Source organism: Helobdella robusta (assembly GCF_000326865.2).
Source record: "Helobdella robusta unplaced genomic scaffold HELROscaffold_22, whole genome shotgun sequence".
NCBI classification, from domain to species: Eukaryota; Metazoa; Annelida; class Clitellata; order Rhynchobdellida; family Glossiphoniidae; genus Helobdella; species Helobdella robusta.
In genome coordinates this window covers 1099215-1116956 of record NW_008704170.1, presented here as the reverse complement: position 1 = coordinate 1116956, position 17742 = coordinate 1099215, and the positions used below count along the sequence as shown (strand labels likewise).

At 33.8% G+C, this 17742-nt stretch overlaps 2 protein-coding genes across 2 annotated transcripts; both read left to right on the top strand.

Moving 5' to 3' along the window:
• Positions 1–1765: 1765 nt before the first annotated feature.
• On the top strand, positions 1766–2707 carry HELRODRAFT_171949 (hypothetical protein; the record flags this gene model as incomplete). The annotated part of the gene is made up of 1 exon (XM_009018630.1): positions 1766–2707. The coding sequence occupies one exon, from the start codon at positions 1766–1768 to the stop codon at positions 2705–2707; it is 942 nt and encodes a 313-aa protein (XP_009016878.1).
• A 1759-nt stretch (positions 2708–4466) lies between these two features.
• HELRODRAFT_111405 (hypothetical protein) lies at positions 4467–12611 on the top strand. The gene is made up of 14 exons (XM_009018629.1): positions 4467–4899; positions 6402–6560; positions 6834–7003; positions 7228–7323; positions 7995–8050; positions 8225–8388; positions 8595–8861; positions 9082–9319; positions 9679–9855; positions 10101–10202; positions 10690–10799; positions 11090–11233; positions 11448–11604; positions 11764–12611. The coding sequence occupies exons 1-13, from the start codon at positions 4813–4815 to the stop codon at positions 11601–11603; spliced, it is 1926 nt and encodes a 641-aa protein (XP_009016877.1). The 5' UTR covers positions 4467–4812; the 3' UTR covers position 11604; positions 11764–12611.
• Positions 12612–17742: the final 5131 nt, after the last annotated feature.

Here is a 17742-nt window from a genome sequence, read left to right as displayed (position 1 = left end):
CTGTATAATGATGTATATACTGATAAAGATAAAAAGTCACAAATAGATACTGCCTCAAATACATTTTCTATCTGCTTTTTAATCTGTTTTCATCAAAATCGTCAAACTAATCACATCATCTGTCGACATTTGACTGTTCAGTTTAACGACGGGTTGAAAATATACGTTAAAAACCTTGATTGTACATTGTACTTATCGCATCAATGGTACACGTACTAAACAGTGTACTACTTATAGTTATACAATTCGTACTATATCTATTAACTTTACCTCTTCTACCCCTTATAAAGATACGTGTACAGGTTCGTTTGCGACCCAGACGTCCTTCTCATCACGTCATTTCCAGAAAGCACGTCACCATCACGAACGAGCGGGAAAGATGACGTCAAGATTAACATGCAGCAACAGCAGCAGCAACTACAACAACAGCAAAATTTGCAACAACAACAACAACAGCAACACTTACGACAGCAACAACAACATCTGCAACAGTCTCATCATCAACAGCAGCAGCAGCAGCAACAACAACAACAACAACATTACCAGAAAATGGAAAGCGAAGGATTTTATCACAGCCAACAGAGTTTTCATTCAAACAAATCGCTATTGAACGTTCTGTTAAAATCTGAAAATGTTTACGCTGTTGATTGCAATGGCTACTCCAACAACCACAACAATATCAACAACAACAACAATACAACTTCCAACAACAACAACAACAACAACAACAACCACAACAACAAATCATATGTAGAATTGTTCAGCCCGACCGAAAAGTACGGAAACAAACGTTACAATATGCATGGCGATAAATTAATCACAAAACAACAAAACAACAACAACAACACCATTAACAATAACATCATCAACAACAACAACACGTTAAAACCATGTTATTTAATGGATTTAACAACCAACAAAGTAGTCAGCAGCAACAAGCAACAACACCATAATCTAGCGACTGATGATTGCAACAGCAACAAAATATGCAACAACAACAGCAACAACAACAATAACAGCAACAACAACAACGACGACGATTCTTTAGCAACTCAACATACTCTGCTTACTAACTCACACAACAACACTAACAACAATAGCAACACTAACATGCAACAATAGCAACATAAACAACAACAACATCCAACAAGCATACACTAACATTGAAAATCAGTTGCACGGTCTTCCGCCACTAGCCCACTGTCACCCGCACTACCATCAGCACCACCATCCATACACTCATTTCTACTTCCAGACAGGTTACTACCCCACACACCCGCCACCGGCGCTTTACCACCACCACCATTACCACCATAAGAATAATCACCATTTCTACCACCACCAAAACTACATCCACCCATACCAGATACCCTCACCGAACTATCTCTCTTACCAGTCGCATCATAACACTAGCACCACACATCATAAACATTCATTACTCTCACTCGATCAATCTTTTCTCTCTTCTGAAAATATTGCACCAGTAGCAGTTACTACAGTAGCTACTATCACCGTTACTACAGTTGTTACTACCACTACTACAACTACTACAACTACCACAAATGTCGCTACCATAGATGTTTTACCTGTCGACACTACAATGATTTGTGAGGATAGTTTTAGTACGAAAAACGAAGACAAAGACACTGACACCAACGACGTTAATAATGGTTCTACTATCACAACAACAACAACAACAACAACAACAACAACAACAACAACAACAACAACAACAACAACAACAACAACAACAACAACAACAACAATGAGCAGTAACAGTCGTAACAGTTGTAGCATCAGTAGTAATGCAGTTGTTAGCAACAACTTTGCGCTACAAGTGCCCACTACCACGTTTGCCGACGTAAATGCGATGCTAAAAGTGAACTGCGATTTTAATTTCTACTCTGCCTACTGCCATTCGTCAGTTACCTGTCCAATCAACTACCTGTCTAACCACTACACTGGTTACCATGGCAACAACAACAACAACAACAACAATAACAATAACAACAACAACAATAACAATAACGGTAATAATAACAGTAACGACGTTAACAACAACAACAAAAATGTCATTCCTAGCAGCGGCAACAGTCAACAATCGCCTGCCAAAAACGAACTATCAACACTACTACTCGATGACGTCATGATTACGCACGCCCCTACCTTCCCCTACCCGACCTACTGCTCGCCACTCTACCACCATCCGCATCATCATCATCATTTAAACGGCTACTACTATCACCACCACCATCACCACCACGCGCCACTAAACGTAAGCGACGCGGCCGCACAGACGTGTGCGCAGGTTTCAACGCCGCAACAACAACAACACGAAGAGGTGCATTCGACTCTTCTCGGTGATGACTGCTTCCATAATCATCATCAGGATGATGATGATGATGATGATGATAACAATGATGATGAGGATGATGATGAAGATGATGTTGATGAGGATGATGTCCGGGGCGATGATTGTGATAGTGGAATCAAGGGCGATATTTGCCGAAGTAACCGATGTGATATCCGTGATGAAAACGATTCGGACAATGAAGAAAATGAGGAAGACGACGACGACAACGATGATGACGATGTTGACGATGACAACGATGATGAAAATGATGGCAGTGATGATGATAATGTGAGTGGAAAACGTTTTAAAAGATCGCCAAGTGAAGAAAGAGATGGTTCTGGTCAAGCAGTTTAAATAAATATTCGTTAAATTTACTGCAACTTTAAATAAAGTCACTTACTACATTACTACAATTTCGTGCATTTTTTAATGGAACGCTTAAAATAGTTGCACCACATGCTGAATTGTATTTGAACTGCATTAGATTTTCTTGGTTTCTCAGAAATTTTTGTTGATCAGATGAATAAATATTAGATAGAAAAGATGAATTGTCTTTAACCATCATCAATCCTAGGATAGGCAGTAGTATGAACATGTTTTTTCCAGTTAACTCTGTCCTTCCTGTGTCTTTCTCAGCAACTCCTCCATTTTAAAATTCGTTCTTCATTTTACCGATCCATCTTTTTCTCTTCCTTCCACTTTGATTTGATACGCACAGCGTCCCTTGTATTATATCTTTTCCATGTGTTTCCTGAAGATGTGACTAATGTAGCTTAATTTTCTCTTTTTTACTTCAGGCAGTAATTTTCGTTGTTCTTCAAGCTATTTTAGAACCCATTCGCTCGTTTTTCCGTCTTCCCATGATTAATTGCCCGAGCCACTTTAGACTTCAGCGGTGCTGGCTCTTAGCAAACTGGACGGTCCACAAACTTGTCATTAATCTTTGCTGTTGTTTCATTTGAGTACAGCTCTTTGCAGCCCCCTCTCTCTGCTATTTGTGTTTTTTTATGTTACATTCCTACCTGATTTCGCTTTTATACACTGCATATGAGGTCGGCACTTCCGTGTAGGAACTGTGCTACTGCTGCATACAAGGGAGTATAGAACTAATGTCAAATGTTATATTTCCTTCCAATAAACATGTACAGTACATACATACGTATACATACGTGTATGAAATATAAATAAACAACACGTCTGAGTTTGTGTTTTTTATCTGTTTATATTTTTAAACAACTTTGAAAATTTGAAATTAAACCAAAATTTAATAAAAAGATTAATTTTAAAATATGATTCTTAAACTTTGCATAAGATTAACTAAATTAAAGCATGTGAAGGTGCATAAACGTAATAGATGTTATATATGAGGGCTTGTGTACTCGAACTAGGCCGCCATGCATTCATTATCAACTCTGCGAAGCCTTGCCCATCCTGTCAATCGAAGAACATTTTTTAAAATTTTTATAAAAAAATGTTATTAAACTATGTTCAAATTAGATTTTAATTCAATCTAAGTTTTTTAAAAAATTTCAACTTGACAAAAATCAACAACAACAATAAAAATAATAATAAAAATACTAATAGCGATAACATAACCCTATTTAGCATTAGTTCGATGCCATACATTTGTGTAGTACACTGAAAACAACACACATCAAATGAAATTACATGACAGTACACTAAAATACATTACAATTCATTACATGAATAACGTTATACTTGAGGTGTAGTAGCAGTAGTAACAAAAGTAGCAGCAGTAGTAGCAGCAAAAGTAGCAGTACTTAGTTAAGTTACAATAATATTACATGCCTTTGTACGTATGCAGTGTATTTTAGCAGCAGGTCTCAACTCGTTAATATTAATAAGTCGCCATTTCACAAGTATATTTCTTGGTTATTTTAACTACAAAAATATTAATTATTATTATTGCTATTATTATTATTATTATTATTATTATTATTATTATTATTATTATTATTATTAATGTTGTTGTTAAATAATTAACATGTTATAATTAATTCAACATAAAATTATTTGTTTTTAGTTGCAGTATAAAGTTGCGGATACCGTATATAAATATAAATAGAGCCAGCTTCGGAAAACTTTAAAGGTGTGTACATTTCATGAAAGAGTTTATTTAAAAAAATATTTTTTATCTGAAAATAAATGTTTATTTTAATTTGAATAAATAAATTAAACAATAATTGTTTTAATTATTAAATTTTAAATATATAAATTCATGTTTATAAAACGAAAATTTTCAAAAAAAAAAACATTATCAAGCAATTTTAAACTTGAATAAAATATCATCATTACATCACTCCGTGATAAAACTTTGGCAGCAACTACTATAACAAGTTTAAGACATCAATAAAGACAGCAACATCATCAACAACATCATCAACAACATCATCAACAACAACATCAACAACAACAACATCAACAACAACAGCAAAATCATGTCGCAACAGCAGCAGCAGCATCAACAGCAAAAGGTAGTAGTTTCAAAAGACCAGTTAGACGACATCAAGAGTATTTTTGACGCGGTGAGACTTTATTTTAATTTAAAAGTTAAAAATTTTACAATTTGAATTATTCAATCAATAAATGGTAAGAGAACGTTAATGATGAAAGAGTCTGGCGTAGCGATCGCAACAGTAGTACCCACGGCCTCAGATATTACGCTTCTAGAAACTCGCATTTGCGTGTGTCAAAAAGCGTGTGACCGTATAGCTTAGTTTTTTTTAGGATTTTAACTTTTTTGTTTTACACATATGTGCATTTAAATGATTTTGTTGTAACCACGTGAGTATGAGCTTAGTATCTTATGTATCTACTGTGAGAATATAATGTGATATCATTAAATTGTGTAAATTAGTATTTTATGTGTATATATATCATTTAATTGTGTGAATTAGTATCTTATGTATGTATCAACTCATTGATGAACGGTCAAATTGTTGACATTTTTTGTGAGTGTCGAGTTTATTATACTCTTACCTGTAAATGTCTGATTAATAAATATGTGTGTATGTGTACGTGTTTGTATACGTGTATGTATACGTATGTGTATGTATTTGTATGTGTGTGTATGTGCTTGTATGTGTGCGTAGAATGTCACGTGTGTATGTATTACCAGTGAATATTGTACGGTTAAGCTATTTGAGGACGATGTTGACGATGGTAGGTTGCAAGCACTTGAAATATTCTAGAAGTTTTGAAGCTAACTGGTGTTTATAATATATTATATAATATTTGTGAGTGTGTGTGTGTGTGTGTGTGTATGTTGCCTGTGTGTGTGAGAAAGAGAGAGAGAGAGAGAGAGAGAGAGAGAGAGAGAGAGAGAGAGAGAGAGAGAGACAGACAGACAGACAGATATGGTAAATGTCAAGGCCATAACATCAACAATGAATGTAGCAGTAGTAATTGCAATAATTGTAGCATTAATATGAAACAAAATTTATTCTTCTATTTTTGCTACCATCATAACTATCATTCTCACATCGTCATCATCATTATCAGCACCACCATTCTCATCCTCGTCGTTTTCATCGTCATCATCATCATATTCGTTATCATCATCAATGACTGAAAATATGCCATGCCACAGTTTGATAAGGGTTATCTGGAACAGAACAACAATGATTTTTATTATCAATCAGATAACTTCTGATATCAGAATTATTATTATTATTATTAATATTATTATTATCATCATCATTACTATTATTATTATCATTATTATTATTATTATTATTTGTATTGTTCACTCATTTTCATTGTGTTTTTTTTATTTTATCACATTCCCCTTCATTTTCAACATCGGTATAATCACTTTTTCATCTTTACATCGTAGTTGTCATCATCACCATCATCGTCATCATCGTCATCACCATCATCATCGTCATCATCATCATCATCATCATAACCATCATCATCGTCGTCGTCATCCTCCTCCTCATCATCATCATAAAACCATAAAAATTAAAATAAATTTTTCAAAATACAAATACAAATTACTTTTTTTCAATCATTTTTGTCATCTCAGATTGATTCAGACAAAAAGGGTCACATAAACGTGTCGGACATTGGTGAGGCCCTCTCGAAAGCCGGTGTTCGCATAGCGACCTACCAGATTCGAGACACCATTGAGAAGACTCGATCGATCGAGTCGAACGATTTTGTCGACTTTGAGACATTCAAATCGGTAAATTCTTGTTGTTGTTGGTTCTTCTAATTAATGAAGTTGTTACAATTTTTAAAAATATTCCAATAAAAATGACAAAAAAGGATTGGCAGACTCAACAACGCAATTTTCACTAATACAACAAAACTAACAAGCACAACACCGACACAACAATTATTAACAACTACAACTAACAACTACTACAACAAACAACTATTACAACCAACAACAACTACACTACAACCAGCAACAACTAAACACAACAACAACTACAACCAACAACAACTACAACAGTTATACGCGCTGATTCGGACTGAAAATGACATAGGCAGTACATTTCGTTCAACGATTTCGGCCCCGAAAGACCTGGACAACTACGGTGGCATGTCTCCAACGTCTACCGAGGGCACCACACACACTGTCAAGAAAGAGGAACAAGTGGCTTTTACCAACTGGATCAATAGGTTGGTGGTCTTGTGGCGGTCGTGTGGTGGTCGTGTGGTGTGGTGTGTTTGTGCGTTGGTGTGTTGGTGATGAAGATGTTTTTATTAAGTAAAGATGATGACCAAACAATCAACCATTTAACCAACCATTCGACTCATTAGCCAACCAACTTAATAACCAACCTACTCACTGACCAACCAACTCACTAACCACGAACAACTAATCAATCAATCGACCAATCAAGGAACTTGGGATCAGATCCTGATTGTTCGACCTACCTGCCACTGAATCCGCAGACCAGGGATTTATACATTAAGTGCTCCGACGGAGTTATCTTGTGGTTAGTGCTAAAAAAATTTTTATGATAAGCGCTAGAAAAATATTACTATTACAACTACTACTGCTGCTGCAACTACAACAACTTCTACTACTACTACTATTACTACTACTACTACTACTACTACTACTACTACTACCACTACTACTACTACAAGTGACAACTTCTGATAAACATGATGTTGGTTATAATGATGCTGATGACGATGATGATGACGACGACGATGTTAATGATATTATAGAGAATTTCTAATTAATCCCGGATATGTTTTAATTTAAAAATAATATAGCATTTTTAATTGGATCGAATTAAACTAAAAATTTATTCACACTTAGCGTTAAGCTTTATTTTAACTCATTAAAAATATTTCCATCCGCCGAAAGACGATATTTTACTACAAAAAAAATTATGATAATTTTTAGAAGATTATATTTTTTTTTTATTATTTTGTATTTTTAGTGTAGCGGTAGTAGTAGCAGCAGCGGTAGTAGTAGTTGTAGTAGTAATACTCTAGTTAGGTGTTCTCACTGACACAAATATTTATATTAATTTTTGCCATAGATATCATTCTTTGTATCATTATTGTTATTATTAAAACAATTATTACAATCATATAATAAATAATATTATTATTGTTATTAATAATTATTTTTTATTTTCTCAATTATCAACAGCAAGCTGATCAACAAATCGGCACCTGCCACTATTGACGAAAGAGCCATTAATATACGTTATTATTATTAAAGATTATTTAAAATTATCGGCATAATTTATCACTAATTTTATATTATTGTTATAAATTATATTGGAACGCCATTGTATTGATAATACTCTGTTATTATTTTTGTTTATGAACTTTTTATTTTTTCTTATTACTATCCTCCATTTTCACTATCTACAACAGCTAACTCGACGAGCAAACTGAACATATACCAAGTGCACGAAAATTTGACCTTGGCTTTGAACTCTGCCCGGGTCATCGGGTGCCACCTCGTCAACATTGGCCCGGAAGATATCGAAACCGGAAAACCACATTTGGTGCTTGGCCTGCTTTGGCAGATTATCAGGGTTGGTTGGTTGGTGGTTGGTTGGTTGGTTGGTTGGTTGGCTGGTTGGTTGGTTGATTGGTTAATTGGCTGATTGGTGGTTGGTTGGTCGGTTGGTTGGTTAGGTGATTGCAAAAATTTGATAACAACAATCATCAACTAAACACAAATCACAACAAAACCCCCGCCACAACTTTCCACACCACCTACCACTTCAACCAACCACAGATCGGACTCCTCTCAGAAATCAACCTCCACGACCATCCGGACCTGATCACTCTCTACCAGTCAGAGGACATGGATCCTCTGGCGGGCTTCCAACAACAAACCCCGGAACAAGTTCTCCTAAAATGGGTGAACTACCACCTAGAAAGGTCAGGAACAGATAAAAGAGTTGCTAACTTTTCATCCGATGTTTCAGATTCTGTGGCGTACATTTATCTACTGAAGAGGATCGCTCCGGAAAGTGCTGGTCTCACGCTGGCGCCACTGAAGGTTTTGTGATTTGTTTGGAAAATTTGGTTGTGTTAGGTTTCTGAGTTTGATCATCTGGTGCATAGTATAATTTTTATATGTAAATATTATTGTTAATATTTGTTTGAAGTTCCTAAAATTTTCAAATAGCATACAAAATCTAGAAATTTATTTGTTAAATAGAGTTGAACTAGGATTAAAATTTAACCAAGTCATCAAAAAATAAAAATCTAACCAACAGGAAGAAGACGTTCACAAAAGGGCGGAGCTAACCTTGAAGCAGGCCGATTTGATTGGCTGCCGTAGTTTTGTGACAGCTGAAGACATTGTTCAGGGAAACCAGAAGTTGAACATGGCATTCGTGGCTAACCTGTTTAACATGTACTCAGCTATTGAGGAAATTAACGGCGGCGAGTTCGCGATGAATGGCGGAGAGGTGGTTGAGAGGATTCTCTACAATGAAACCAGGGAGGAGAAAAGTAGGTTTTGTCAGATGTATCAATACTGACATCATTATTATCATTTTGTCCTCTTCGAAAATGACATCATCATCATCGGTATATTTTACGTCTTCAATGATGACTTCAACATTAACAACGTCATTATCATCCTCTCTGTTAATAATGGTGTCAAAACCAGCATCGTACCTATTTTATATTACCGCCATCTTAAAATAAAATAAAATTCACTATCATCACCAATATAACTGCTACTACTACCATCATTATCTCTATCATCATCATCATCATCGTCGTCGTCATCACCATCATTATCACCACCACCATCATCACATTACTATCATCATCATCTTCTCCATGATCATCATCACAACCAACAGGCTATCGTAACTGGATGAATAGTTTGGGCGTGACTCCGTACGTGAATTATCTGTACGGAGACCTGACGGACGGATTGGTAATCTTTCAAATTTATGACATCATCAAACCAGGGTGCGTACAATGGTTCAGAGTTAAAAAGGTCTTCCATCCACGTAGAAAAGTTATGGAGAAAATCGGTGACGTCATTTTCTCTCTTTTTTTTTCAAATTTTTCACCTCATCGTGGAATTTTTAAATGAAAATTATTTTTTATTCTGCTGCTTCGTTCATAAGTTGTTTAAAATTCTCAGAACAAATTAAATCCCAACTCAAATTTTTATTAATTTTTATTCCTCAATAATTTTCATGTAAATTTCAATTTTATTTTAATTTTTCAAAAATTTTCAAATCAGACAAATCAATTTATCTTTATTTTTTTTCAGAAAATTGTAACTATGTAGTCAAACTGGGCAGAACACGCGGTTTTTCATTGGTTGGTATCGATGGAAAGGACCTATACGATGGCAATCAGACCTTGACATTGGGTTCGTTTTCGTCCAAGCTTTTATTTTTATTTATTATAAAAACTTTCATCAAATTTTTAATTAGTGATGATTTTTTTTCAAAATGTCAGCTATATTTGATAAATTTTTACGTGCTATACTGCCACGCTTGCTAACTTACTTACACACTCTCTATCTCTCCCCGTCTTTCTCTCTCTATCTCTCTCTCTTTTTCTTATTCATTCATTCATTCATTCATTCATTCATTCATTCATTCATTCATTCATTCATTCATTCATTCATTCATTCATTCATTCATTCATTCATTCATTCATTCATTCATTCATTCATTCATTCATTCATTCATTCATTCATTCATTCGTTTATTCACTCATTCATTGTCTCTCATTTACTTGCTCATTCATTCACGTTCACTCACTCCCTCACTCACTCATTCACTCGCTGACTCGCTGACTCATTCACTTACTCTTTCTTAATCACTCACTCATTCATTCACTCACTCATGAAGCCGTCGTGTGGCAGCTGATGCGCGCCTACGCCCTAACTATCCTGACCCAATTATCATCGTCGGATCAGCCAATCAGAGAGCAGGAAATTATAGCTTGGGTTAACGATACGGTACGCATTCAATAATATAATAATATGTGATAATTATTATTACAATTATACTAATTATATTAATAACATAATAATAAAGTTATCATTGATAAAAATAACATAAAAATGATGATGGTGTTAATGGCGCGCTGACTAAGATGATTAAAGAGGGGATGGTTGGTGCTAACTATGAGTTGATCAACTTAACTGTAATCATTCAACCACTTACTGAAGAAAACTAATTGAAACATTTTCATACCGTAAAAAAATGGTTCCACTAATCAACTACGATTTTGAATATCCTCCCACAGTTAACAAAATCCGGAAAGACATCTCAGATTCACGGGTTTAACGACTCCAACATTTCCAACTCCGGAGCCATTCTGGATCTCATCGAGGTTTTGAAACCCGGAAGTGTCAATTATGACGTCATCAAGAAAGGAAGTAGTGAGCAGGTGACTCCATTTCAAATTATTTTATTTTCCAAAAATGATTTAATTAATTTATATAAGTATGAAAAACACACTTGTGAAAAAGATAATAAAGAAGCGATTCTAATTAAAAAACTAACTCTAATTCATCTTAATAAAAAATAGTTGTAATGATCGCTCTATCCTAACTGATGAAACCTAATTGATTCAATTAAATTTAACAATATCTACGTCTCAGGACAAACTAGACCGAGCGAGTTACGCAATAACAACAGCGCGCAAAATCGGCGCGTGTGTATACGCGCTGCCAGAAGATGTTGTCGAAGTGAAGCCAAAGATGCTTATGATGGTCTTCGCCTGTCTCATGCAGGTCTATCTGCAACAGACTAAATAAAATAATGGGATAATTTCTGTCTCATGCAGGTCTATCTGCAACAGACTAAATAAAATAATGGGATAATTTCTGTCTCATGCAGGTCTATCTGCAACAGACTAAATAAAATAATGGGATAATTTCTGTCTCATGCAGGTCTATCTGCAACAGGCTAAATAAACTGTGAAGTAATTTTATTTAAATACATGTTAATTAGTATTCCATAAACCTACATATACAGTATTAAACATGCATACATATTAAATGTAATTTAATATACTTACATACAAAACAAACAAGAACATAATTTTAATATTATATATACAATAGTTCAATAAAGAACAAGAAAATGATTGAATGATTGATTGATTGACTGATTGATTAGTTAATGATGATTGACTGATTGATTGAGATGAATGAACGAACGATAAAAACATTGTTGCCTGCTGCTTCATTCTTCATATTGTTTTCATCTTTTTAAAATCAGCCGTTTTGTTTGAACCATTCCTGTTAATCATTTAATTAGTTAAGTAATTAGTTAATTATTAAACTAATTAACTAGTTAACCAGGTTAATTAATTATTCGTTAATCATTCTCATATCCTTTCATTTGCTGCAACATTCAAATTATTCATAACGTATTATAAAATTACAATAGGTTGATACAAATTGCTCATTCATGAATTGAATACCATTGTCGTTATTTAAATTAAAGTTAACTTTTTGAGAAACTGAGTAAGCAAAGTTTTACTAAATTTGTTTTTTAGGGTTCTATGGTTATTAAAAATCAGACTTTCTTGTTGTTTCAGTTATACGTTGCATGGAGCAGTTCATAAAGTATTGATGTACTACATTCATACATTTATTGTCTTCTAGAGTGTTGATTCATGAAAATTTTTATATTTCCAAGTACTTTTCAGATATTTTTTGCTACTACAAACTCAAATTTTTCATTCTTAAAGTTTAATTTTCAACAAAAATTGAATTTGTAGATTGATCCATCAGAATAGAATTTATTTTAGCGAGATTTTTATAAATTTTTTCTTCTGTAAGCACGCTGAAAGGAATTTCAGTTAAATGTTACACAAAGAAAAATTAATAAAAAAATTTATTAATGTACTCATTAAGTACGATGGCGTAATGGTTAAAGGCGCATGGTCTTCCTCCTATGATATTTGCGTCTTTGCCCTTTTTCACACACGCTAGGGGTGGGCAAACTTTTTGCTGTGAGGGCCGCATTGAGAACTACTTTACCTTTGAACGGCCGCATATGTACTTAAATAGCAACTTTTTTCGACCTAAGGGAGAAATTTTTTGAAATTTGTGGTTCCTTTTTTGGTCATAAGGTCTGGCTGACGATTTTTTTTAGCAAACAAGGCCTCGCGGGCCGCATGAAATAGCTTCGCGGGCCGTAGTTTGCCCAACCCAGACATACACTGTCTGTGTCTGTGTCTATTTGTATGCGCGTATGTTTCTGTTTCTCATGAAGTAAGTGCAGTAAGAAAGACTAACCTTTGAACTTTAACCTTTTAACCTTTAAAATTTAGACAATAATAATAACAATAATAACAACAATAATAATAGCAATAAATTAATGGCGAAAGATTTCGAACAATTGAGTCATTCATCACAGCGCATTCACTGAGGAAGACAGCTTCGGTTCTACTTGACATTTTAAATGGAGTTTTCAAGCGCTGTGAATGTTTTCAATGAATTGGCGATTTATTTATTTATATTTTTTAATTTTCGTTCATTTTAAATTATTAAAGGTAAATTTTATCTTATTGCATCTATGTCAAAATGAAAGTATAGAAATTTGATATGATGAATCGAGATTAACCCAAAAAAAATTGTCACACTTAACAATGAAATTAACGGAGCATTGTTAGAAAAATCGAAACCACGTTAAAGACACTTAAAGTGGCAGAAGCTAGTAACTAAGCCACAAAAACTTCATACCTGTCGTCAATAGCTACTACAACATCAGCAAAAAGAAACAACAACTTCAGCTTTGAAGAGATCGACGACTAAACGAACATTATTAACTTTGAAAACCTCACAAACAAACAACATAAACATGAACCTGACACACATTAACAATATCATCAACAATCATATAACACATGAACACCCACATACATCAACAATTACAACCGCACTAACACTTTCACAAGCACATTAATATACACCTCTACATCCATCCCAATAACTCCACTAACAACTATACCCAACAGCCATGCTAAACAAACATGCAACAAGCTGCTTCAATTCAAAATCATCATAATTATTATTAAAATTAAAACAAGAACTACCTCACCTACACTTTAAAATTTTTTCGGCCACTTTTAATATAAGATAAATGTAGAAACAAAGCATTTGGAATTAACCACTAAAAATGCATTTTTTGAGAGCATTCTTCTACTTAACACTTGAAAATAACTGAAAAAGTTAGGATATTTTTGTTGACTTGTCGCTTTTTCTCTTTCTTTCTCTTTCATTTTTTATTCTCTCTCTCTCCCTCTCTCTCTCTCTTTTTTATCCCTCTTCTTGTCACCCTTTTTTACTCTTGTTTCTCTCTTTTTCTAGTTTTCTCCAAACTTTCTCTCACTTTTTCTCTTCCAGATTTTTCCTCTCTCTTTCTCTCTCTCTCTCTTATTCTCTATTCCTCTATCTTTTAATCTTGATCATTTTCATTCTTTTTTTCTTTCCTTCCCCCCTCTCTCTCTCTTGTCTCAGCATGCATGATATTAAAATGTAAAATGTAGGCAGTTGAGTGTTTGTCCAATTGTATTAATAATTTCATTTCAATAGTTATTTAATTATTCCTATTCAGAAGTTTTTTTTTCAGAGAAGAACTCGAGGAGTTGAACGTAAAATTTTGGCAAAAATTTTACGCCGTGTAGAAGGATGCTAATTTGATTTCGTGCTAATAGCGGCCGAGGTATTATCGACTGCGTGAGTATGTGTCTGCTGTTGTTTGCTCTTAACTTGAAGTTTGCTGGAAGTTATTTAGTCGAGTTCAATTTTGAAATTAATAATAAACGAATGAATGAATGAACAAACGAATAAACAAACGATCGAACGAAAAACGAACAAATGAATGAATAAATGAATAAACGAACCAACGGAAAAAAAAACAAACGAACGAACGAATGAATGATAGAAGGAATGAACAAACGAACGAGATCAACAAACCAAAATGAATAAATAAATGAACTAAAGAAGAAAAAAACTAGCAAACAAACAAATGAACAAACAGACTAATGTATGAATGAATGAATGAATGAAAAAATAATCAAGTAAAAAAATACTTAAGATTTTATGATTGTATGGTACAAAGTAGTACACTACACACAACACACACACAATACACACACAACACACACGTTCACACTCACATGCACATATACGCACACACAACACACATTCACACAAGCTACTCTTAACAAAATCAGAAGTGATGAATTCTTGTAAAAACTGCAGTAAAAGGTGTAGCTGAAATAAAAAAATTCAATATTTTATAACTAATTTATTCTTGCACATTTTAATTACGTAATTGTACGTTTGCGTCTGTGTGTATATGTATGTGTGTATGTATGTTTGTGTGTGTGTATGTGTGTATGTGTGTGTTTGTGTCCATGAAAAAATTACACACAAACATAACTGTGTTTTAAGTGCCCATTTATCTTAGGTTTGACAAAACCTCAAACTATCATCTTATCGTTACACGCACTCGCACGCACACACACTCACACAAACAAGCACACACAAAAACACACACATACACTCGCACAAACATTCAAACATACACTCGCACACACACACACATGAATATACAAAGTCTAGGTCATACAAAATGACATTTTGATACAGAAAGTAAAATAATAAAAACATTAAATCAAATCAAATCACTTTTATTCAATCAAACAAAAAAAAAGCATGAATGATTCGGAGACCAAAAAAAGAAAATTAATTCTTGTGGGCTCGGCCACCGTGCAGCTCAAAATTGCTTCTCAATGATAAAATAAAATTGTCAATAGGAGAAAATGTATCAATGTTAATGAAATATGTACACACTTATATACATATATATACATATACATTATTATCCTTGAAAAACAGATTACCTTTCGTACCAAATTAACCCTTTTCGTAATTAAAAAATTTTTCAGTTTATTTTTAAAAAGATGCAAAGTGTTACAATCTTTAATTTCTTGTGGAATCGTCTCCCATATTCCTGGGCCGGTATGTTTCAAACTCATGCAGAGTACTTTAATTCTGGCTGGTGGAGCATAGAAAAGTGGCGTGTGGCGTGTAGTTCTTGCTTGAATGGAAGTTCCAAAAGTGAAAAAGTTTCTAAAAAATGCCGGCAATTGCTGACGTAGAAATCTAAAAATGAATGTTGCAACGTGGTAGATGAACAAGTTTTTGATGTTGAGTATTTTCATTTCGAGATAATATTCACTTGTGTGACAATGAGGATGAAGATTTTTAAATATTCTGATGAATCGGTTTTGGCATTTTGTTAACTGTTTTAGATGAATGTCAGGACTGTTTCCCCAAATTACGTTGCAGTAGATGAGGTGAGGAAAGATTAACGAATAATACAGGTCAATTAGAGTAGGTTTATTTAATTTATTTTTAATTTTGCTTATAACTCCTAGGGTTTTGCATATTCTTTTAGACATATGTGAATATGTGAATATGTGAATATCCCAAGAAAGATTGTCCTTGATTGTTACTCCAAGGAATTTTGTGCTGGTTGAGCGAGGAATAGCAATATTGTTCATTTTTATGTCTAGGTTAGGTATAATATTTGTTAAAATTTTCGGACCAAAAATAATGTAATTACATTTAGAATAATTTACTATTAATTTATTTTTGATAAACCAGGTTGATATATTTTGAAGACTGTTATTGATGTATTCTACTTCTTTCAATGGGTCTTTAGTTGGGAAGAAGATGTTAGTGTCATCTGCATATAGAAGGTGATTTGCATCAGTTGCATGTTGAAAATCGTTCATGAAGATTATGAATAGAAGAGGACCTAAAATTGATCCTTGTGGCACGCCTGATCTTACGTTAAGTTTTGTTGAGGAGTGACTTTTTATTGCCACATACTGGTCTCTGTTCTCTAAATAACTTTTGAACCATGCACTTACTTTTCCTCTTATTCCATGTGAATTTAATTTTTTAATCAGTATATCGTGGTTGATGACGTCAAAGGCCTTTGAGAGGTCTATGAATACACCTACAGTCAGTATCTTTTCGTTAAGATTATTCATAACATTTTGTGCTAATTGCAGCACAGCTTGCTCAGTTGAATGATGTGCTCTGTAGCCATATTGATTATCATTTAATAATTTATCTATGGACAGAAATGAGGTGACTCTGACAAAAATTATTTTTTCTAGTACTTTGGAAAGTGGAGAAAGTAGAGATATTGGTCGATAATTACTTGTCTCTAATTTTCTTCCCTTTTTGTGAATTGGAACTACTCTGGATGTTTTGAAGCATTGTGGAAATATTCCTTGGGCGATGGAAAGATTGTAAATATGAGTGATTGGGATGACAATTTCTGGGATGATTTTTTTAGGTAGATTGTTACTTAAAGTATCATCTGACGTGCTTTTTTTGTTGCTTAAGTTTTGAACAATGTACGTTACTTCTTCTTCATTGGTGGAGTTTATATACATTGATTTACAGATTGCACTATTTATTTTTAATTTATCTTCAGTAACTATTTGATTTTCTAACAGCTTCTCTGTGACATTGATGAAGTATTCATTGAAAAGAATACTTATTTCCTCTGGGTCTTCGATGATTTTGTCGTCAACTTTTAGCTTATTAATTTCAAGATTGTTTTGTTTTCTATTCATTATACCGTTTATTATTTCCCATTTTTGTTTGGAGCAACTCTTTGCCTCTTCAAATTTTTGTTGAAAATAATTTTTTTCTGCCTTTCTCTTTACTGATGTAAAGTAATTTCTAAACTTTTTATATTTTTCAACATTAGCGGAGTTTGGTGCAGCGACTGCTATTTTATACAGTCGATTCTGTTTTTTTGATAATTTTATTATTTCATCAGATACCCATGCTTTTTTATATTTTTGTTTCTGCCACTGCAGAGGTGCGTATGTGTCAAGAGTTTTATGAGTAT

Excerpts from the sequence above, each read along its gene's own strand:
- HELRODRAFT_111405 (XM_009018629.1), top strand. The coding sequence starts at position 4,813 with ATGTCGCAACAGCAGCAGCAGCATCAACAGCAAAAGGTAGTAGTTTCA. Across the intron at positions 4,900-6,401 it reads TCAAGAGTATTTTTGACGCG|ATTGATTCAGACAAAAAGGG; the intron begins GTGAGACTTTAT and ends TTGTCATCTCAG. Across the intron at positions 9,856-10,100 it reads AAAAGTTATGGAGAAAATCG|AAAATTGTAACTATGTAGTC; the intron begins GTGACGTCATTT and ends ATTTTTTTTCAG.